Raw genomic sequence first — 24,365 nt, 5'->3', positions numbered from 1 at the left:
ACCTTCAAGTAATTTGCTGTTTCATGTGTAATGAAAGGACCTTAACAGTATATTCCCAATTCCTCCTTCCTGTCTCTTATGCATTGTTTTCATGTATTTTACTTCTACATATGCTATATTTACCCAATACAGTGTTACTCTGATTATCTATTTTCTTTTTCAGTATGACTTCTAGAAATTTTTAAATTACATATGTGGCTCACATTATATTTCTACTGAATGATTCTGCTCTAGAATTCTGGCTATCACCTATGCTACTACCTAACTCCTATCATCTGTTTTTCAATCCTGTTGTTGGTCTATTCATTATGTCATGTTTCCACTCTGAATTCTTCTTTCTAGATTCTGAATCTAGAAAGTGTTTCCCCACTTTTTATTCCTAGTGGGTTTTGATTCCTTGAGGGGATAGATTTGTGTTGATAGCCTCCAAGCTTACCACTTAATTTTCTTTTCCTTTTTCAATTATTTTCACTTAATTTTTAGTTGAACTTCGGTTTTCAGCACATTTGCTTCCTCATGTGATTTGCTCACATGGTGTACCATCTAGTGGTAGTAGAGGGTAACCTTCATTCCCCAAAGTTTAACTCTGCTCCTGTGAGATGACTTTGAATGCTATTATAGGGAACTTTACTGAGAAGGAAGCCATCAATGAATTTTAAATGTATATTTTGATATTAGTTTTATATCAGGGTTATGTTACATTGTACTATGTGTGCTATATGTATAGTTTGTCTCACCCCAATATAATTTTCTTTTAATTGTTAGATAGCTTTATAGTTGACTTTGTTTTATAATATTTATAATTTTTATGATTTATTTTGTATCATAGGCAAGGCAGAACTGCTTAAGAACAGAATAAGTAACTGATTGTGGACAGTTTAGGGACTAAACTAGAGGCTAGAGGCTGTAGGAGGTGTCCTTAAGTAACATAATCTAGTAGGAGGAGTAAAACACATTGGCAGAGTTCATTTTAATAACCATATAGTTAATATTCTAAGAGGTACAAAGTAAAGTGTCATATCTGGAAAAGGTTTTATAAGAAAAGAGATATTTTCAAAGGTCATTTAGTTGTAGATGTGATGCCAGTCTGCTGTGAAAAGACAATTAAGGGCTTGTGCTCTGGAATTAGACTGCTTAGGTTTGAATGTGCCATTTTTGAGCTGTGTGATCTTGGGCAAGTTATGTATCCTTTGAGTCTTAGTTTTTCAAGTTAACAGTGTTATTCTCTTTTCCTATAGGAAATCTAAAGATATAATCAGCAAAACAACTTCTCACAGTGAAAAATTTGGTGCTGATTTTGATGACTTGTCAGCGGAACTCAGACATTTTAACCAGGAAGGTACAAAACTGGTTGAAGAGTCTGAGAAACACTGTGATAAACTCAGTAGCAACCTTGAAGTAATATCTCAAGAGAATGAACAGAGATGTGAGGCTCTGAACACAAGCACACTTTGTTTTTCTGAACAGTGGGTATCTTGCTTAAATAAAAGGGAAGAGGAACTTCAGAATTTATTGAAGGTAATAACTTTGTAACTGGAACCTCCTTTGGGGAGAATAGTGATAATCAGAAAATTAAATATTCTTGGCTAAGAATTGGTTTCAAAACACATGATATTTTAAAGTATAATTTTTTTTTTTTTTTTTTGGCTGCATTGGGTCTTCGATGCTGCGCGTGGGCTTTCTCTAGTGGCAGCGAGCGGGGGCTACTCTTCATTGCATTGCGCAGGCTTCGCATTGTGGTGGCATCTCTTGTTGCGGAGCGCGGGCTTCAGTAGTTGTGGCTCGCGGGCTCTAGAGCTCAGGCTCAGTAGTTGTGGCGCAAGGGCTTAGTTCCCATGACATGTGGGATCTTCCCGGCCCGGGGCTCAAACCCGTGTCCCCCGCATTGGCAGGCGGATTCTTAACTACTCTGCCACCAGGGAAGCCCTTAAAATATAATTAATGACTTAAAATTTTAAGTGTAACAGTTGGTATGCTTATATATGATCTTGTTTCACATATATGTTTCCTAGATCTTCAAATTATTTAACATTTATCTGATCTGTCCTATATCTATCTGTAGTTTTTGACTTGTTAGTTCCTTCAGTTAAGAGCACCCCGTCTTTTGATATATAATACTTTTCACTTATGTATGCTTTTTACTTTTCTCCAGGTACATTCAAACCTGTTATTGCTTTAATTATTTAGGATATTGTTCTGGTTACTCAGAAGATATCTGATAGATTTGTGGGTTTGCTTTAACTTAACACTTGCATGAGCCCTTTGTGGCTTGGTTTTTCTTCTGTGCAATAAAAGGATTTTACTAATATTCTCAGGAATTAGGTAAAAGAACTTAAGTATTTTAAGCTATATAAGCTATTTTCACTAAAAGGAACCATGACTAGTGGAGAAATAGGTAATTTCAGGTTTGGTGCAGGAAGTGTACCAGATGAGCCTACAGATCTTGTCATACCAGAACGTAAGGAAGCTGTTAAGGATTAGTGGGGCTGTGTCAAAAAGACTTAGGAGCCAACTTGATGACACTCCCCTGTTTAAAGGTGGTACAATTTGAGCATCAAAAAGAGTAATTGCTACAATAGATTAAGATACGTCAAATATGTTAAAATTGATGAATTCATAAAAATTTCATTAGTCTCCTTTGGATCACGCTAAGGAAGCAAGAAATGATTCTGAGAAGTGGTAAATAAAGGGAAACAATTGAGCATCCATCTGTCTTTCCTGAAAGAACTCTATTTTGGTTCAGCAGGGTAATGGATGAAGAAAACTGTTTCAAAGAAGAATCCCAGCTAATAAAATGCAGAAGAAATGACAGAATTAGGATATCACAATTTTGCAACCCTTAGTGAAATAATCCCTGTGGACATTAATGACTGCTTACACCATTTGATCAAAAGCTGAAGGAGATCTTTATAATTAAGAGGGTGACCACACTCTAACACATGGATTAATCTTTTTTTTTGGCTGTGCCACGTGGCTTGTGGGATTTTAGTTCCCCGATCAGGGATTGAACCCAGGGCCTCAGTAGTGAAAGCGTGGAGTCCTATAACCACTGGACCACCAGGGAGTTCCCCACACTGATTAATCCTAACGTGAGAGACACGACCAGGCATTATGTGCTTTCAGTACCACCTATGAAATATGCTTGCCCAAAAGTTAAAACCTGATTTAGATCAAGGCTTTAGATCTAACTAATTTGTAGAAAATACAGAGGACAGATGAACATGTGAAAATAACAGCTTAGAGGTGCAATCGACAAAATCCAGAAATTGAGATATTCAGTAGAGCACAAAGACCTGGTTTCTTCAATGAAAATTTTTTTCAAGGAGAAAAGTATGAGGAAGGATAACATATCAAGAGAGAGTTAAGACTAGAGGGCCTTAAGACCCGGTTTTCCTGAGATAGTCCTTGTTTATATCTATTGCACTGGGGTTATTATTATTAATGGCCCTTTTTACTCTGAGAATATCTGTTTGGATGATAAATTATATAGTCAGTTAAGACATATCAGCCAAATATAATGATGAATTCTGATTCAAACAAAACAAGTCTGAAAAACAGACAATTGGTGAAATTTGAACACTGACTAGACATTTGATATAAAGAAACCAATGTTAAATTTTTTAGAAGTGAGAGTGGTCTTAAGAAGCTCTTAACTCTTAGAGAAGTATGCTGAAGTAAATGGATGAAATAATATAGGATTTGCTTCAAAATAATCCTGGTGGAGAGCAGGAGTAAGTGGCCAATCTTGTTTGATCTATATCCCATGTAGTAATAAATGTTGAGGCTGGGAGTGAATATAAGGGGGTTATTATTATTATTTCTACTTTTGCAGTTTCTAAAACTTTTATTATGGAAAATTTCAAGGTAAGGAGAAGTTAAATATTGCATAAAGCACCGACAACTTTGATTTTAATAATGAAGTCTCATTTGCATCATTTACAGGTTGTACAACAAGGTTGTGAGGCTTCAAGTTCAGAGATTACTGAAAAATTAATTGGGCATAAAGCAGCTAATGAGAACCAGCATAACATTCTTCTTGGTCAGATAACTATTGATGAAGAAGAATTAATGACACAAAGTCAAGAACTTAATAAAACTGTAAAAATTGGTTTGACTAAGCTTAATTGCTTTCTGCAACAGGATCTGAAACTGGATATCCCAACAGGTACTTTAAAAGGGAAATGGAATTGTTAAATTTTTTGAAGTTGAATTCAACTGTATACAGTGCTAGATGTTCAGAAAAACCAGGTCCTGCCATTGTCTGATAGGAATTTACCATCTCACTCTGATCAACTCAAATATGGAAAAATTAGAACACCAAAATAGCTTTGATCAAGCATTAAATGATGCACATGACATATACTCCCAGACACTTGGGCATCATAATTCAGTAAAAGTTTACAAACATTCAGGGAACTGGCTTTGATTAAGAGCGTACATTTTAAAAGCAAATAAAAAGAAAACCAACCATCTATCTAGCACTGTTTATAAAAGGACATTTTAATACCAAAAATAGTGGAGGAATGTAATTAAATAAATCTAGTTTAATGCAGAGCTTACCACATTGCGCATTTTCTTATGTGTACCTCTCATTTTGTCATGACTGTTAGATTGGCATTTAGGAATTACCGTTTTGGGAGGTCAGAGATGGCAAGGATCAGTGTAGGCTATAATGATTCAGGGACGCCTTCATGAAAGAAGGTGTAACAAACTGTTTCACACAGGATGCGTAATTGAGTTATTCATTAGATTGTGGTAGGGCTAGCAGACCCTGTAAGTTTAGTAAAAATTACTGAGTGAATTTTGTGGTGTGTAAATTACACTTTAAAGCTTTTTTTTTTTTTTTTTTTTTAGCAATTGTAAAAGAGGATGGCACTAAAGGATGTCAATTTATTTTTTCCCCAAGACTCTTGATATTTATTGTCCACTTTTCAATGAAATAAGGAATATAAACATTAAGTGAAAAAGCAAGTGCCTGTGTAAATTATGAGAGCATGAGTTATTATAAAGAAAGGTAACTGGTTAATATGTAGCTGCCACCAAATGTAGTGAAATGATTATCCCCGTCAAACTGATCATGCTGCCATTCCTCAGAACACTCTGAATCCTTTTAGAGCCTACAATACATCTTCTATACATGCTCAGAGATGGAAAATTTCATGTTTTGGTGTAGGTGGAATCTTGAAAATGGTTGAGTCTATTTAAGATCAGTTGTCAAGTTAGGAAATATTTTAAGCAACATATGCCTGACAGATAGCAAGACTGATTCTCATATGTGGCAATGGTTCTATTTTTGGAAGACAAAGACTTATTGGGAGGTATAAGTTCTAGCATTTAAAAAAATACCTTACTCATATCCCACACTTCAGTTTTTACCACTTATATTATGTCCACTAAAGGTACGACACCACAGAGGAAAAATTATTTATACCCATCAACACTGGTGAGAACCCAGCCACGTGAACAGCTCCTTGATCAGTTGAAAAGGAAACAGCCTGAGCTGTTAATGACACTAAACTGTTCAGAAAACAACAAAGAAGAGACCAGTCAGGTAAAATTTATTTTAGGCATCATAATTTTAGAACTCTCCCATGAACTCTTTTTTTAAAAAAAAATAGTTATTTATTTATTTAGGTTGTGCCAGGTCTTAGCTGCAGCAGGCAGCCTCCTTAGTTGCGGCTCATGGGCTCCTTAGTTGCGGCATGCATGTGGGATCTAGTTCCCTGACCAGGGGTCAAACCCGGGCCCCCTGCATTGGGAGCGTGGAGTCTTATCCACTGCACCACCAGGGAAGTCCCTCCCATAAACTCTTGATGTCATCATCTTCACGAGAAGAATTTTATTCTTTGCCCTTCAGTCCTACCCTGTCTCATTAAGGATAGTTGACTGCTAAGCCTGTTTGTTTTAATTGGGCCATTTTTTATGATTAGACTCATAGATAATTATAATAGACAATGTTTATGTTGTGTTTATTATGTGCCCGACACTGTTCTAAACACTTTACATATATATTTACTCAGTTAATTGTCTCAATAACTCTATAAGGTGAATGCTAGTACTATCCCCATTTTAACAGGTGAGGAAACTAAGAATTACCTTGTCCTAAGTCACAAGGATGGAGCTGGAATTAGAACCTAGCTCCACAATCTGTGCCCTTAACTATAGTAATTATAGAAAAGTTGGGAAATTGGAAAGTAACAAAGAAGATAAAAAATAAACTGTAATCTCTTTATTCTGAGATTACCATATTTAACATTTTATTATAGGTACTTCTCTATATGAAAACATAATAGGAATTATTTTCATTACTTTGTAGACTCCCTACTGATTTTGTTGAGGTTTAACTTTTATGTAATGGACATTGTGTTATTTTCAAAGAAGAAAACTGCCTTTACTTGTGTGAAGGTTTTTAAGCCCTGGGACTTAATCACTTATCAGCTTCTTATTTTAGGACTTGGATGAAGAAAAGGCGGTTCTGGTGCACACTGTTGAAGAACCTCTAAGTCAAGAGCCATCTGTAGACACTAGTTTGGATTGTTCATCAAGTGGTGGGGTTCCATTTTTCCAGGTACCTCATTATATCCTATCAGATAACCCTTCCACATCTGATGTAAGTCAGTCATTTGCGATTCAGTATAAAGGCATTACTCTTGGTGGGTGGAATAGAAAAAATATTTTAGTCATTCCTTTGGGATGGCTTGTTAACTTTTCTGATTTAAATTATTTACACAAGTATGATAATCGATTAGGGGTTTTTGGTAGGATAAATAAAGGCAAAATATGACTTAATCCCATCCTTAGCTGGTAATCTTCTGCTGTTATATTTATCCCTTTATCTGCTTCCTACATACTAAGAGTGATACTAAAAACAGTCATTTCTCTCTTCCTTCACCTTTGACGTGGAAGTCCTGGAGCCTGTCTCTGTCTATGATCAGACTTTGAAGGCTAAGAAGTTTAAAAGATTGAGAGACCGAATGCCTCTCTGTTAAATGACTGATTCTCCAACTTGAGGCTTTTCTCCTATTCACTATTCCCCCACGTAGCCTCCTGCCTTGATCTTGTGTGTTTAAATCCCATGCCCTCTCCTATCACTTTTTCATCACTGTTGGGAGTATGGCACTGTAAACTATCTACATCTTTCCCTCTAATTTGAAGTCATGAGCCTAGACAGTCTGTGAGGTAAGGATTTCCTTACTTACATAGGACATTGATGTCTACATTTTATAGTTGAAGTGCTGCTTCTGATATGTATATGCTTGTACCTGTCTTTAATAGACCTGCAGGTCTTTCCACCAAGATCTAAAGATTCTCCATCCCTGATTTAAGCTGTTAAAACTTCTAGCTCAGATTTTATTAAATTCCTCTCTGTCTGCATCAAGGCAGTTTTATCTCCAAAGTCTTCCTACCTTTTGCTTCATTCTTTACTATTAGAAAACTCTAGATATATTTCTTTCTATTTATCGACCCTCTCTTCTATCTTATAAAGTTAAGAAAGGGGGAAAGTTAAGAGAAGAGAACCTTAGTGACTACTTAATCCCTGTTTGGAAATCCTTTCGTTATTAAAGTTTATGATGTTTTGAAGGCCAGGCTTAGTGGTTCAGCTATGGAAAAGAAGTTCCTATAGTACCAGAAAAGACTTGGGATTGGATTTTAGACCTTTAGCTGAAGTACAGAAATTATTTTTACTCTGATAGCCGTCTGATATGGGGAAATTTTCTGGGTTAAAAACTTTAAAGTTGGTTTATGATTTGTCTAAGAATTGTTGAGTGGGTCTACAATGAAAGTCGTCAGTTACTTAAAGCCTCTCTAAGGGCAAGTACAAGGATTCCAATGAAATATTTCCAAATGAGAAATATAAGATTTTTAAAAGATAAGATACAATTTAAATAAAAAGTGTCTTGAGGTAGCCTGTATATCAGATTCTGTGCTTAAAATAGAATTGCCTTTTGTTTTTTTTTTTTTTTTGCCCGCACTGCACCTCTTGTAGGATCTTAGTTCCCTTACCAGGGATTGAACCCAGGCCTTCAATAGTGAAAGCACGGACTCCTAACCACTGGACCACCAGAGAATTCCCAGAATTGCCATTTTTGTACAATAACAAATCTTTGTTTCCCTAGAGCAAGATTTCTAGCAGCCACACTATTGACATTTTGAGCTGGATAATTCTTTGTTGTGGTGACCTGTCCTATGTATTATGTTTAGCAGCTTCCCTGGCTTTTGTCCACTAGAAGCCAGTAGCAACCCCCTAGTTTTAACAACCAAAAATGTCTCCAGACAGTACCACATGTCCCCTTGGGTGCAAAATCTCCCTACTGAGAACCATTGCCCTACAGTAAAATCTGTAATTATTCCTTGGAAAATCATACAGAAAATTAATATTTCTTTCAACCCCCTCTTGGTGATAAAATGAAGAAGGCATTCATTTCTACTTGCCAGATTGTTGGCTCAAATTTGTGCTGAGTGTTTTCTAAAGTTTTCCACACCTAATTTCTTGCCTATAAACCAGAGAACTATGAAAATAGAATATGATTAATATGTATTAGATGTTACTTTATATTGACTTAATTTTCCCCCTTAAATCCACAGCATAAAAAATCACATGGAAAAGATAAAGAAAACAGAGGCATTAATCTACTGGAGAGGTCTAAAGTAGAAGAAACTACAGAGCAATCTGTTATGAAGAGCAGATTACCTCTACGAGCCCAGAACAATTTTTAGTTAACTTGAGGACAGGTAATTTTACTTTCTAAGAAAAATGAAAAATAAAACCTGTAACCCCAGAACTTGAGCCTTGTGTATAGATTAAAAACGAGTAGAAAATATCAAGGCAGTACTGTAAATTAGTTGAATTTATTATCTACCCATTTTTTCTGTCATTGCTGTAGTTTACTGTATATTAAGTTGGGTTTCATTTGGGATTTGCATTGAGTAAATATGCATTTCTCGCTTTTGATATAAAATAGCTCTTTCATAACAAATGAAAAATATTTTTCTAGTATATTACTAAATAGCAGATATATAGAAGCTGCAGTGTTCTTTTAGGCTTGAACTTATATACGTAAATATCACCAGCGCATGGTTTTAGGAAGGACCGTATCCTTTCTTTTCTTGGTATGATTGAATTATGTTTATATTTGCTTGCCTCCTTCCCTAGACTTTTTCATTCTGCCTTCTCAGCAAACTTTCTCCCTTTTTTTGTCACCAAACCATTTGTAGAGCTACAAAATGGTATCCATTATTATTATGAGATAGCCAGAATTTTACCTAGGAATCTTTTACACTTTTCTGTGGTTATCTCTAAAATTGCTGTCAACAGTAAACACAACCCTAGAAGTATCCCTTCCTTCAATATTTTAATTTGTTTCCCCCTAGATATGAAATCATTTCATTCCTTTTTGAGGCCTAACACATTAGTCCCCACAGAGTTCATAAGAAGCCATCTTCTCCAGAATATAGATTGCTATTATGAGAGAACTACCTGGAGTTCTGATTAATGGCTATGTGACCCTATTTTGAAGCCTGTATCTTGTGCAAAAGCTCAAAGTGTTTAAGCGCTTTTTGAAGCTATTAATTATGACTATCATTTATATTCTTTTGTTTACCTGGTGAAACTTTTTGTTGTTCTTTGTATATAATAAAATATGTGTGTATATATTTTTCGCTATTGAAATCTTAACCCTTTTTAGAAGGGCCCTGACAATTTTGATCTGGCAGCCAAATTTCTGGAAGTTGGGATGTTTGAACATGAAGAACCAGAGCACTTAGAAGGAATATATGTGAAGAATAAATTCAGTGCACACATCAAGTTTAAGTGTATAAATTCAGATTTGATTCTGATAGCTAAGTAAAACCAAACCCTGTTGGAGAATTAGAAAATGTGCTACTTCAAGGAACTAAGTTTGCCTTGCAGAGTGCTAATTATCTTAATAAAAATGATCATATAATTTCTCTGCAAAATCAGATGTCAACATAAGCTATGGATAATATCTAAAAAAATAAGCTACCCTCAGTAAATCCATGATTAATAAATTTGGTTTCTACATTAACTTATTTGTCTCATTATTTCTTATTTGGCAATGGGTATGTTTACAGAGTTAAGCCAGTTATATTAAAATTCCTAAAATAAAACTTCTACAGAAGTACCAGCAAGGAAGAAGGGCCTTGGTAAACATCCCGGCTTTCAGTTGCACTTGAAGGGGCTATGATTTAGTGTAAGATTAATGAGAAACAGATTGGGCCTCACAGGGCGTGAAGTCCAGCTTTAAGTCATCTCATTCCCTAAGTTTTAAAGTTATCTAGGAATGCTAATGCAACTGGTTGAACTGCCTGACAGAAGCAAAAATAAATCTGGAGAATTTTAACATCCAGAGCCTTAAATTAGCTCTGTAAATTTTAATATACAATGTCAAGGACTCAACAAATAACCCTCAGCAAAAACAGAGTAGGTAGCTTCAAGGACCCATTCCTCCTCAGAGGCAAAAACATTCAGAAGCAATTTTGTCAGAACTTGGAAGCAAATGTTGAATCAAGAACAAAGTGACTTAAAAACTAGGAAAGCTTTTTGGTGTTTTACTTGCCCTTGTTCCATTCCCCTTCCCAGCTATGTGGTGGTCTTGAAGACATGCAGAAGCCCATCGTTCTCAGAGTGAGACCCTGTTCCCTGGTCCTGAAGGAGTAGAGGAGATCTTAATCTCAGAAAGTTGTTTGTTGAAACCTGTCTAAGCCAACCTGAAGGACTGAAGCAAGGCACTTGCCTTTGTTTCATCTAACTCAGAACTCAGGGTGGAAAAATGGCAGGTATTTCTCAAAAATATTGTAAGGCAAATGAACAACCTGCTGCCACCTTTGGCAAAGGATTACAGTTGAGGTAAATAAAGGAGTGCCTAAAGCCTGAGAGGAAAAAATGGGAGAGAATTTCCTAGGGAAATTAGGCTACTCACAAACAACAGTGTATACTAGGGAACTGAGAAGGCCATCAGTTAGGCCAAGTTGCATGCTTAGAAAAGACCTGAGAAGACCTGAGTGTTCACTGCTGGCTGAACTCTAGGCTCAGCACAAGCAGGAAGTGAAGGCTAAGCAGATTTAAAATGACCTAGCTAAGCACTTAAAGGAGTGCTCCAACACAGCCAACCTACAAAGACTGGGAGGATTTTTTTTTTCCTTTTTTTTCTTTTAATTCTTGTTTTATGTATTTATTTTTTGGCTACTAGCATTCAAGGAAATCTGTCAACACACTAGCTGAACACAAGCAAAAATATAGTCTTTAGAGACTACGTAAGTCAAAGAATTGAGACTTTACAAAAGAATAGTTTAGAAAAGTCACTAAATAAATTGCTACAGCCCACAGCAAGGAACAAAAACAAACCCCGAAGCATGAAGAATCTGATTTCCAAAGTTACCCTATTATAATATTCAAATGTTCAGTTTTCAACAAAAACTAGGAATTATGCAAAGAAAGTATGGCTCATTCACAGAAGAAATGAACATAAACCATCCCTGAGGGAGCAGAAACTTTGGACTTTAAATCAACTGTCTCATATATGCTCAAAGAGCTAAAGGAATCCAGTATGAAAATGTCTCAACAAATAGAGGATATCCGTGAAGAAACCATAAAAAGGAACCATACAAATTTGGAGCTGAAAAGTAAGATAACTGAAATGAAAAAAATCACTAGAGGCTTCCAATAGTAGATATGATCAGGCAATAGAAAGCCAGTGAACTTGAAGCTAGGTCAATTGAAATTGTCCAATTGAAGAAGCAAAAAGGGAAAAGAATGAAGGAAAAAGTAGAACTTAAGAGACATGTGGAGCACAATGAAGCATACCAATATTTACAAAAAAGAGAGTACCAGAAGAATAGGAGAGAAAGAAAGAGGCAGACAATACTTGAATAAATGATGGCTGAAAACTTCTTAGATTTGTTAAAACACTCAAATCTACACATCCAAGATGCTCAATAAATCCAAACAGGATAAACTCAAAGAGATCCACAACAAGACAATCAAACTGTTAAAACTGAAGACAGAATCTAGAAAGCAGCAAGAGTGTAGTCTTCAGGAAAATGCAAATCAAAACCACAATGAGATAACCCTACATCCACAAGGATAGCTATAGTAAAAACAGAAAATAACAAGTCCTGGTGAAGATGTTCAATGGGAACTCTCACATATTGCTTGTGGGAATGTAAAGTGGTTCAGCCACTGTTTAAAAGTTTGGTGGTTCATAAACAAGTTAAATGTAGAATTACCATTTAACCCAGCAGCTCTACTCCTAGGTATCTACCCAAGAGAAAAGAAAAAATTTATCCACACAAATTTGTACACAAATGTTCGTGTTAGCACTATGAGCTAAATGGTATAAACAATCCAAGTGTACATCAACATATGAATGGATAAACGATATGTGTTATATACATATAATGGATTATTACTCAGCCATAAAAAAGAATGAAGCACTGATACATGCTACTGTGTGGATAAATCTTGAAAATATAATGCTATGTGTAAAAAGTCAGATGTAAAAATTCATATATTGTATGTTTACATTTTTATGAAATATCCAGAATAGGTAAATTCATAGAAACAGATTGGTGGTTGCCAAGGCTGTTTTGAGTTGAGGGAAAGGGCATGATTGCTTAATGAATATCGAGTTCTCTTTTGGGATGTTAGAAATGTGTTGGAACTAGATAGATGTGGTGGTTGTACAACGTTGTGAGTATACGAAGTGCCACAGAATTATGTACTTTAAAATGATTTATTTTAGGGACTTCCCTGGTGGCACAGTGGTTAAGAATTCGCCTGCCAATGCAGGGGACACGCGTTCGATCCCTGCTCCAGGAAGATTCCACATGCTGTGGAACAACTAAGCCTGCATGCCACAAATACTGAGCCCGTGTGCCACAACTACTGAAGCCCAGGCGCCTAGAGCCCATGCTCTGCAACAAGAGAAGCCACCGCAATGAGAAGCCCATGCACCGCAACGAAGAGTAGCCCCCACTCACTGCAACTAGAGAAAGTGCGCGCAGCAATGAAGACCCAATGCAGCCATAAATTAATTAATTAATTAAAAAAAAATAACCTAGTATACCAAGAGACAGACCAAAAACCCACAGAAAAGACAACAGAAACAAATTACAGAAATTACAGCTAACTGAGTTGCCAAACAAGATCTTTTATTTATTTATTTTTTGCCACACCATGCAACTTGCAGGATCTTAGTTCCCCGACCAGGGATTGAACCCAGGCCATGGCAGTGAAAGTGCTGAGTCTTAACCACTGGACTGCCAGGGAATTACCAAAATTCTTTAAATGTTTAATTTTATGGAATTCCCAAACAAGATCTTTTAAAATTAAAAAAAAAAGAATCAGATGGAAATTCTAGAACTGAAAAATACAATAAATTATGAATACAGGGGATGCGTTTAGTTGCTGAATAGACAGTTAAAAAGAGTTTCAAAAAGTGGATGATAGGTTAGAAGAAAATTGTTACACTGAAGCATAGCAAGACAAAAGGATGAGAAATATGAAAGAAACAGGATGTGGTGAAGATATCTAACATCCATATAATTAGTGCCTCATAAGGAAAAAGAGAGAATGGGACTGAAGCCCTGTAATTCCTGAGCAGGATAAACGCAAAATCACACCTAGGTACACCATAGGCAAACTGCTAAAAGGTTAAATGAAATAAGAAAGTAAAAACAAGAGAGATACTTAAACTGCTGAAACAAAATAACTGATTGCCATCACAGAACTCTATACCTAATGAAAATATTTTTCAGAAATGATGGTTCATTAAAGGCATCTTATGTGTCTAAGAAATGAAAATTGATTTTTGTCATCACCAAACTGGCACTAAAGGAAACACTAAAGAGTGTTCTTTAAGTGAAAAGAAAATGATACCAAATGGCATCTCAGAGATGCAGGAAAGAATAAAGAACAATGGAAAATATAAATGCATCAGAAAGGTAAATAATCACTATAAAACAATAACAATGTTTTATAGTTTCTAAAATATATATGGAATTAAAACCCTCAAGAATAGCACATAAAATGGAAGAAGGATGGGACTTCCCTGGTGGTCCAGTGGGTAAGACTCCATGCTCCCAATTCCAGGGGCTGGGGTTTGATCCCTGGTTGGGGAACTATATCCCATATTCATGCCGCAACTAAGAGTTCACGTGCCTCAACTAAGAAGCCTGCATGCCACAACTAAGAAATCTGTATGCCACAACGAAGATCCCGTGTGCCGCAACTAAGACCCAGAGCAGCCAAAATAAATATTAAAAAAAAAAAAGATGGAAGAAGGTTAAGAGGAGCTAAAGGATTCAAAGATTCTTTGATTATCTGGGAGGTAGTAAAGGTTCTAATTAATATTAGACTGATAAGCAAAGTCTAAGTAAAATATTAAACTTGAAAAGAATGTATTTTATCATTGGATGGATTTTTCTGTAAATGTCAGACCAAGTTGATTGATAAGGTGGTCAGGTCTTCTGTAACCTTACTGATTTTTCTGTGTAGTTGTTCTATTAATTAAAATGTTGAAGTCTTGAGAATTCCCTGGTAGTCCGGTGGTTAAGACTCCATACTTCCATTGCCAAGGGCCCATGTTTAATCCCTGGTTGGGGAACTAAGATCCCACAAGCCATGCGGTGTGGCAAAAAAAAAAAAAAAAAAAAAAAATTGAAGACTCTAACTACAACTGTGAATTTTTAAATTTCTCCTTTCAGTTCTTTCCATTTCTAGCACCTGTGTTGTGACGTACATACATCCTTAGAATTGTTATACTTCTTGATGAATCGACCCCTTTATCAGTATTGTCCCTTTTTATCCTTTGTGACATTCCTTATTCTAATGTTAACTGTTATATTAATGTAGATACCCCAGCTTTCTCTTTTTTTTTAAATTTCCTTTTTAAAAAATTAATTTTAAAATTGAGGTATAGTTGATTTACAACTCCAGCTTTCTCTTTCTTAGTGTTTGCATGATACAGGCATACCTTGGAAAGCCTGCGGAATCAGTTCCAGACCACCACAACAAAGTGAATATAATAAAGCAAGTCACACAAATATTTTGGTTTCCCAGTGCATATAAAAGTTATGATTACACTATAGACTGTAGTCAGTTAAGTGTGTAATAGCATATGTCTAAAAAAATAGGGATTTCCCTGGTGGCGCAGTGGTTAAGAATCCGCCTGCCAGTGCAGGGGACATGGGTTCGATCCCTGATCCAGGAAGATCCCACATGCCGTGGAGCAGCTAAGCCCGTGTGCCACAACTACTGAAGCCCACGTGCCCTAGAGCCTGCATTCCGCAACTACTGAGCCTGTGTGCTGCAACTACTGAAGCCTGCACACCTAGAGCTCATGCTTCGCAACAAGAGAAGCCACCGCAAATGAGAAGGCCCTGCACCGCAGTGAAGAGCAGCCCCCACTCGCCGCAACTAGAGATAGCCAGTGTGCAGCAACGAAGACCCTATGCAGCCAAAAAATAAATAAATAAATAAAATAATAATAATAATGTACAACCTTAATTTAAAAATACTTTATTGCTAAAAAATGCTAATCATTATCTGGGCCTTCAGAGAGTTATAATCTTTTTGCTGGTGGAGGGTATCACCTCGATGTTGATGGATGCTGACTGTTCAGGGTGGTCTTTGCTGAAGGCTGGGGTGGCTGTCGCAATTTCTTAAAATAAGACAACAGTGAAGTTTGCCACATCTATTGACTCTTTCAGGAATGAGTTCTCTGTAGCATGCAATGCTGTTTGATAGCATTTTACCCACAGAAGTACTTCTTTCAAAATTGAAGTCAATTCTCTCAAACAGTAGGCTTAAAATATTTAGTAAATCATGTTGTAAGATGACACGCTGTCATCCAGCCTTTGTTGTTTCATTTGTAGAGCACAGGTAGAATAGATTTAGCATAATTCTTAAAAGCCCTAGGGATTTTGGAATAGTAAATGAGCATTGGCTTCACGTCTTCACCAGCTGCATTAGCCCTAAACAAGAGAATCAGCCTGTCTTTTGAAGCTTTGAAGCCAGGCATTGACTTCTCCTCTCTAGCTATGAAAGTCCTAGCTGGCATCTTCTTCCAACAGAAGGCTGTTTCATCTACATTGACTCTGTTTAGTGTCGCCACCTTCATTCATTATCTTAGCTCGATCTTCTGGATAACTTGCAGCAGCTTCTTCATCAGCACTTGCTGTTTCACCATGCATGTTTATGTTGTAGAGACAGCTTCTTTTCTTAAACCTCATGAACTAAACTCTGCTAGCTTCAAACTTTTCGTCTGCAGCTTCCTCACCTCTCTCAACCTTCATAGAATTGAAAAGAATTAGGCCCTTGCTCTGAATTAAGTTTGGCTGAAGTGACTGTTGTGGCTGGTTTGATCTTCTATCCAGATCACTAAAACTTTCTCCATATCAGCAATAAGGCTGTTTCTCTTTCTTATCATTTGTGTGTTCACTGGAGTAGCACTTTCAATTTCCTTCAAGAACTTTTACTTTGCACCCACAACTTGGCTATTTGGCCGTTTGGTGCAAGAGGCCCAGCTTTTGGCCTCTCTCAGCTTTCGACGTGCCTTCCTCACTAGGCTTAATCATTTCTAGCTTTTGATTTAAAGTGAGAGATGTGCAACTCTTTTATTCACTTGAACACTTAGAGGTCATTGTAGGATTATTAATCAGCCTAACAATTTCAATATTGTTGTGTGTCAGGGAACAGGGGAGCCCAAGGAGAGGGAGAGAGATGAGGGAATGGCTGGTGGGTGGAGCAGTCAGAACACAGGCAACATTTATCAATTAATTTCACCATCTTACATGGGCATGTTTTGTGGCACTGCAAAACAATTACAATAGCAACTTCAAAGATCACTGATCACAGATCACCATAACAAATATAACAATAATAATGAAAAAGCTTAAAATACTGAGAGAATTACCGAAATGTGACAGAGACATGAAGTGAGAAAATGCTGTTGGAAAAAGGATGCTAATAGATTTGCTTGATGTGGGGTTTACCACAAACTTTCAATTTGGAAAAAATGCAGTATCTGTGAAGTGTAATAAAACGAGGTATGCCTATAATATCTTTTTCCATTCTTTTCCTTTTAATTGTCTATCTTTTCTATTTGAAGTGAGCCTTTTATAGATGATAATTGCTCTGTATACAGTCTGACAATCTTTTAATTTATTTATTTGGACTACTTATATTTAATGTGATTATTGGGTTTAAATATATAATCTTGCTAGTTGTTTTCTATTTGTTCCCTCTGTTCTTTGTTTCTTCTTTCTGTTTTTTTAGCAGTACAAATTAATTTTTTTATTTCTTATCTTTTTTTAAGGTTTCTTTTTTTTAAAGATTGAAGTATAGTTGACTTACAATGTTGTGTTAGTTTCAAGTGTACAGCAAAGTGATTCAGTTATACATACATATATATTTCTTTTGGATTCATTTTCCTTACAGCTTATTACAAAATATTGAGTATAGTTCCCTGAGTTATACAGTAGGTCCTTGTTCATTATCTATTTTATATATAGTAGTGTGTATATGTTAATCCCAAACTCCTAATTTATTCCTCCCCACTTTCCCCTTTGGTAACCATAAGTTTGTTTTCTATGTCTGTGGGTCTATTTCTGTTTTGTATATAAGTTCATTTTTATCATTTTTTTTTTTAGATTCCACATATAAGCGATATCATATGATATTTGTCTTTGTCTGGCTTACTTCACTTAGTATGATAATCTCTAGGTCCATCCATGTTGCTGCAAATGGCATTATATCATTCTTTTTTAGGGCTGAGTAATATTTCACTGTATAAATATACCACATCTTTATTCATTCATCTGTTGATAAACATTTAGGTTGCTTCCATGTTCTGGCTATTGTAAATAGTGCTGCAGTGAACATTGGGGTGCATGTATCTTTTCAAATTATGGTTTTCTCTGGATATATGCCCAGGAGTGGGATTGCAGGATCATATAGTAGCTCTATATTTAGTCTTTAAAGGGACCTCCATACTGTTCTCCATAGTGACTCTACCAATTTACATTCCCACCAACAGTGTAGGAAGGTTCCTTTTTCTCCACATCCTCTCCAGCATTTATTATTTGTAGACTTTTTATGATGGCCATTCTGACCACTCTGAGGTGATACCTCATTGTAGTTTTGATTTGCATTTCTTTTGTTCTGTGTTTCTTTTTTTCTCTTTTTCTTCCTCCTTTAGAATTAATTGAATGTTTTTATGAATCCATTTTATCTCCATTAAAAATTTTGTTTAGGGACTTCTCTGGTGGTCCAGCATTTAAGACTCCGTGCTCCCAATGCAGGGGGCCCAGGTTCAATCCCTGGTCAGGGAATTAGATCCCACATGCTGCAGCTAAAGGCCCAGTGCAGCCAAATAAAAAAATGTTTTTTGTTTAGTTTTTGTCCAAAGGCTTACAATATATATATTGAATTAATCACAGTCTGCCTTCAAAAAAAAATTATACTGAGTCATATATAGCTTCAGAACCTAACAAAGCACACTTCTAATTATTCTCTCTCATCTCTGTGGTTTTCATTTTACTTTCATATTTGCAATAAAACCACAATACACCAGTACTATATTTCTTTTTGAAAGACAATGATCTTTTGGAGAGATTAAAAATAAGAGAAAGAATGTCTTTCTATTATTTTTATTTTAACCATTTCCAGAGATCTTCATTTAGTTTTATAGATCTATTTCTTTGTGTATGATACCAGATTCTCTGATATACTCCTCTTGCTTGTAGAACTTCCTTTAATATTTCTTATAGTACAGGACTACTGGTAATGAATTCTGTCATTTTTGTTTTCTAAAAAATTCTTTATTTTGTCTTCATTTTTGAAAGATATTTCATTGTGTGTAGAATCCTGGGTTGACAGTTATTTTCTTTCAGTACTTTAAAAATGTCGCTCCATTGTCCTCTGGTTTGCACAGTGTCTAATGAGAAGCCTGGTGTGTAATTCTTATCTTTGTTCTTCTGCATTTAATGTCTTCTTTCTCTGGCTGCCTTCTAATTTTTATTTTGGTTTTCAGTAGTTGGATTAGGGTAGGAGCTAGGTTGCTAGAGGGCTTTTTCAGTGTTCCTACTCCATCCTCAGCTTTCAGCCTTCCCTGTGTGCCTGAACTGGGGAAGGGTCTCTGAGCACACTTTTGCCCTTCCGCCATGGGAAGGCTGCTGTTCCCTTCCCTCATTCGTGGGTCTTGCTGGCCTGGAGCTGGGGATTGGGGAGGGTTTTCTGCTGCCCAGGTCCAGCTTTAGTCCTAGCAGGCCCTGTGTCCTGGGTCTCAGGGGATTTGGGCTTTCTCAGTGATCCTGTCCCTCCCTGGGGTAGCAAAACTCTGCCAGTAATTTTGGCAGGTTCTTTGCAGGAGAGAGTTTCCTGCTCCTCCCCTAGAAGTAGAGGGTTTTTGTTAGTTTTTTTACCTTGATCTCAGTCACAGTGGTTTTCACCTGTTCCCTGGGAGCCACAAGTTTTTCTACCCTTCTCCCTATGGCTTTGGTCTGTAAGGAAGAAGGGTCTGGGCAGAGCTTCATGCCTTTTTTTGTAGTGGTGGCTGCTCTCTTTTCCAAGCATGCATCACAAATGGCGGCTTTCTCTGGTCTCCTGCCTGGGCTTCTGTTTTTCTTGAGCACCTGGTAAAGTCTGTGAAGAGCCTGTTAGTGTGTGCCAATTCCCACTGTGTCTGCAGCTCCCAGGGGTTCTATACTTTCATGCTAGCTCACATTAAACCTTTGGCAATTTGTTAAATATTTTAGCTGAATTCTTACCTGCTTGCACGATATCTGGTGTCTCCTCCTCCAGGTCAGCTACTGCTCATCCCTGTCTCTGGGAAGTCTTCTCTTTCCTCAGATTGCTTGGCTGTCCTAAGACAGCTCTCTGATTGGTTCAGAAAAGCTATGATTGTGTGGTTTGTCTAGTTTTTTCTTGTTAGAAGGGCAACAGTGGTCTTTTCAGCTTTCTACATCCTAGGTGGGAGCAGAATCAGTGTACTTTCCTGCTAACAACTTCTAACTTGTTAGATAAATAGTGGGACTGATTTCAAGAGAGGTTTCCTTTTAGATGTGTGCCTGTTTTGTTCCCATTTCACTCTTCTTAAAAAAAATTGTTATATGTTGACTTATTATTTCTTCTGGCCCCTTAGCAGCCGAGTCTTTCTCAGTTTTTATGGTCACCACCTATGCCTTCAAAGATACTTCCCCAATGTGTACTTGAAAAGTCCTGAGCATGTAAGAATTTGATCTGGGACTTCCCTGGTTAAGAATTTGCCTGCCAATGCAGGGGACACGGATTTGATCCCTGGTCCAGGAAGTTCCCACATGCCACGGAGCAACTAAGCCTGTGAGCCACAACTACTTAGCCTGTGCTCTAGAGCCCGTGAGCCACAACTACTGAGCCCGTGTACCACAACTACTGAAGCCTGCACGCCTAGAGCCCGTGCTGTGCAACAAGAGAAGCCACTGCAATGAGAAGTCTGCGCACTGCAACGAAGAGTAGCCCCCGCTCACCGCAACTAGAGAAAGCCCATGTGCAGAAATGAAGACCCAAAGCAGCCAAAAAAAAAAAAAAAAAAATGTGATCTGATATCCTGTTAGGTTTAACCTAATCTCCATACTGAAAAGCTTTTGTTTTGAAGGAAATTGAAAACCTTGCTACTGTACCTTGCATGGCAAATTATCTGCTGCAGCAAGTGGCTTTGGTTCAACAGAAGCATCAGTGGCAGATCTCACTTGGTACTTGTTCCCCCAAAGAGGAAGAGAAAGAAGAGAAACTGGTAAAAAACATTTCTTAGATATTTTATTAAAAGTATTATTTTAAATGGCTGTTGTTACTTTCTCACTGAATTATAGATCACTTGGTTGGATAACTCAGAATTAGAAGAGCAAAAACAAAATCAGGCTACACTTTTAGAATCAATCTGATTTTTCTTTTTATCAGTGGGGATAGACCATGAATTGATGAACCTACTAATACTTGCTTGAAGTTTCTATAAAGATAAATAATGGGCTTATTGTCTATCCTTTGTATGAAAAAGTGTCTTAGACTTATTTAAAGTACAATATTGGATGATTAAAATGTAATCAAAACAGTTTTAATTTATGGAGTTTGAAATAACCTAGTGCAAAATTGGAGAAGTTCCTGGGCAGCTGCAATACCAGAAGCAGATATTCTCGCCCTGGCTACAGGCTTCAGCACGGGATCTGGCTCCCGCTCCTGCTGCAGCTCCAGCTCCAGCTCCTGCTCAGCCCAAAGAGCCTCCACCAGCCTGTGCTTTAGGAAATTCAGCCCCTCCTTATGCTTCAGACTGCAAGGCCCTGAACCAAGATGGCAGAGTAGAAGGATGTGCTCTCACTCCCTCTTGCGAGAACACCAGAATCACAACTAGCTGCTGGACAATCATTGACAGGAAGACACTGGAACTCACCAAAAAAGATACCCCACATCCGAAGACAAAGGAGAAGCCACAATGAGACGGTAGGAGGGGCGCAATCACAGTAAAATCAAATCCCATAAATGCTGGGTGGGTGACTCACAGACTGGAGAACACTTATACCACATAAGTCCACCCACTGGAGTGAAGGTTGTGAGCCCCATGTCAGGCTTCCCAACCTGGGGGTCCGGCAACAGGAGGAGGAATTCCTAGAGAATCAGACTTTGAAGGCTAGTGGGATTTGATTGCAGGACTTCGACAGGACTGGGGGAAACAGGGAATCCACACTTGGAGGGCACACACAAAGTAGTGTGTGCATCGGGATCCAGGGGAAGGAGCAGTGACCCCAGGGGAGACTGAACCAGACCTACCTGCTAGTGTTGGAGGTTCTCCTGCAGAGGTGGGGTGTGGCTGTGGCTCACCGTGGGGACAAGGACACTGGCAGCAGAAGTTCTGGGAAGCACTTCTTGGTGGGAGCTCCCAAACTCATTCTATGAGGCCACCATCACCCTGATACCAAAACCAGACAAAGATACAGACTGAAAGTGAAGGAATGGAAAAAGATATTCCACGCAAATAGAAATCAAAAGAAAGCTGGAGTAGCAATACTCATATCAGATAAAATAGACTTTAAAATAAAGAATGTTACAGGAGACAAGGAAGGACACTACATAATGATCAAGGGATCAATCCAAGAAGAAGATATAACAATTATAATTATATATGCACCCAACATAGAAGCACCTCAATACATTAGGCAACTGCTAACAGCTATAAAAGAGGAAATTGACAGTAACACAATAATAGTGGGGTACTTTAACACCTCACTTACACCAATGGATGGATCATCCAAAATGAAAATAAATAAGGAAACAGAAGCTTTAAATGACACAATAGACCAGATAGATTTAATTGATACTTGTAGGACATTCCATCCAAAGACAGCAGATTACACTTTCTTCTCAAGTGTGCACAGAACGTTCTCCAGGATAGGTCACATCTTGGGTCACAAATCAAGCCTCAGTAAATTTAAGAAAATTGAAATCATATCAAGCATCTTTTCGGACCACAACGCTATGAGATTAGAAATGAATTACAGGGAAAAATACGTAAAAAACACAAACACAGGGAGGCTAAACAATATGTTACTAAATAACCAAGAGATCACTGAAGAAATCAAAGAGGAAATCAAAAAATACCTAGAGACAAATGACAATGAAAACACGACGATCCAAAACCTATGGGATGCAGCAAAAGCAGTTCTAAAAGGGAAGTTTATAGGTATACAAGCCTACCTCAAGAAACAAGAAAAATCTCAAATAAACAATCTAACCTTACACCTAAAGGAACTAGAGAAAGAAGAACAAGGAAAGCCCAAAGTTAGCAGAAGGAAAGAAATCATAAAGATCAGAGCAGAAATAAATGCAATAGAAACAAAGAAAACAATAGCAAAGATCAATAAAATTAAAAGCTGGTTCTTTGAGAAGATAAAGAAAATTGATACACTACTAGCCAGACTCATCAAGAAAAAGAGGGAGAGGACTCAAATCAATAAAATTAGAAATGAAAAAGGAGAAGTTACAACAGACACCACAGAAATACAAAGCATCCTAAGAGACTACTACAAGCAACTCTATGCCAATAAAATGGACAACCTGGAAGAAATGGACAAATTCTTAGAAAGGTATAACCTTCCAAGACTGAACCAGGAAGAAATAGAAAATATGATCAGACCAATCACAAGTAATGAAATTGAAACTGTGATTAAAAATCTTCCAACAAACAAAAGTCCAGGACCAGATGGCTTCACAGGTGAATTCTATCAAACATTTAGAGAAGAGCTAACACCCATCCTTCTCAAACTCTTCCAAAAAATTGCAGAGGAAGAAACATTCCCAAACTCATTCTATGAGGCCACCATCACCCTAATACCAAAACCAGACAAATATACTACAAAAAAAGAAAATTACAGACCAATATCACTGATGAATATAGATGCAAAAATCCTCAACAAAATCCTAGCAAACAGAATCCAACAACACATTAAAAGGATCATACACCATGATCAAGTGGGATTTATCCCAGGGATGCAAGGATTCTTCAATATATGCAAACCAATCAATGTGATACACCATATTAACAAATTGAAGAATAAAAACCATATGGTCATCTCTATAGATGCAGAAAAAGCTTTTGACAAAACTCAACACCCATTTATGATAAAAACTCTCCAGAAAGTGGGCATAGAGGGAACCTACCTCAACATAATAAAGGCTATATACGACAAACCCACAGCAAACATCATTCTCAATGGTGAAAAACTGAAAGCATTTCCTCTAAGATCAGGAACAAGGCAAGGATGTACACTCTCACCACTATTATTCAACATAGTTTTGGAAGTCCTAGCCACAGCAATCAGAGAAGAAAAAGAAATAAAAGGAATACAAATTGGAAAAGAAGAAGTAAAACTGTCACTGTTTGCAGATGACATGGTACTATACATAGAGAATCCTAAAGATGCCACCAGGAAACTACTAGAGCTAATCAATGAATCTGGTAAAGTTGCAGGATACAAAATTAATGCACAGAAATCTCTTGCATTCCTATACACCAATGATGAAAAATCTGAAAGAGAAATTAAGGAAACACTCCCATTTACCACTGCAACAAAAAGAATAAAATACCTAGGAATAAACCTACCTAGGGAGACAAAAGACTTGTATGCAGAAAACTGTAAGACACTGATGAAAGAAATTAAAGATGATACCAACAGATGGAGAGATATATCATGTTCTTGGATTGGAAGAATCAATATTGTGAAAATGACTCTACTACCCAAAGTAATCTACAGATTCAATGCAATCCCTATCAAATTACCAATGGCATTCCTTACGGACCTAGAACAAAAAATCTTAA

At 37.2% G+C, this 24,365-nt stretch overlaps 1 protein-coding gene across 1 annotated transcript in view; it reads left to right on the top strand.

Moving 5' to 3' along the window:
- The window catches only part of KIF11 (kinesin family member 11), a 57,490-nt gene extending 47,447 nt beyond the window's left edge, over positions 1-10,043 (top strand). Inside the window, exons 18-22 of the mRNA XM_036829726.1 lie at positions 1,239-1,518; positions 3,943-4,165; positions 5,400-5,551; positions 6,452-6,568; positions 8,587-10,043. Coding sequence (XP_036685621.1) covers positions 1,239-1,518; positions 3,943-4,165; positions 5,400-5,551; positions 6,452-6,568; positions 8,587-8,718 — 904 coding nt within the window. The 3' untranslated portion in view covers positions 8,719-10,043. The remainder of the gene's footprint in view (positions 1-1,238; positions 1,519-3,942; positions 4,166-5,399; positions 5,552-6,451; positions 6,569-8,586) is intronic.
- The last annotated feature ends 14,322 nt before the right edge of the window (positions 10,044-24,365 follow it).

The sequence above is a fragment of the Balaenoptera musculus genome, chromosome 16 (assembly GCF_009873245.2).
Source record: "Balaenoptera musculus isolate JJ_BM4_2016_0621 chromosome 16, mBalMus1.pri.v3, whole genome shotgun sequence".
Lineage (NCBI taxonomy): Eukaryota > Metazoa > Chordata > Mammalia > Artiodactyla > Balaenopteridae > Balaenoptera > Balaenoptera musculus.
Note: the sequence above shows the minus strand (reverse complement) of the source record. Positions and strands in the feature narration are given on the sequence as shown.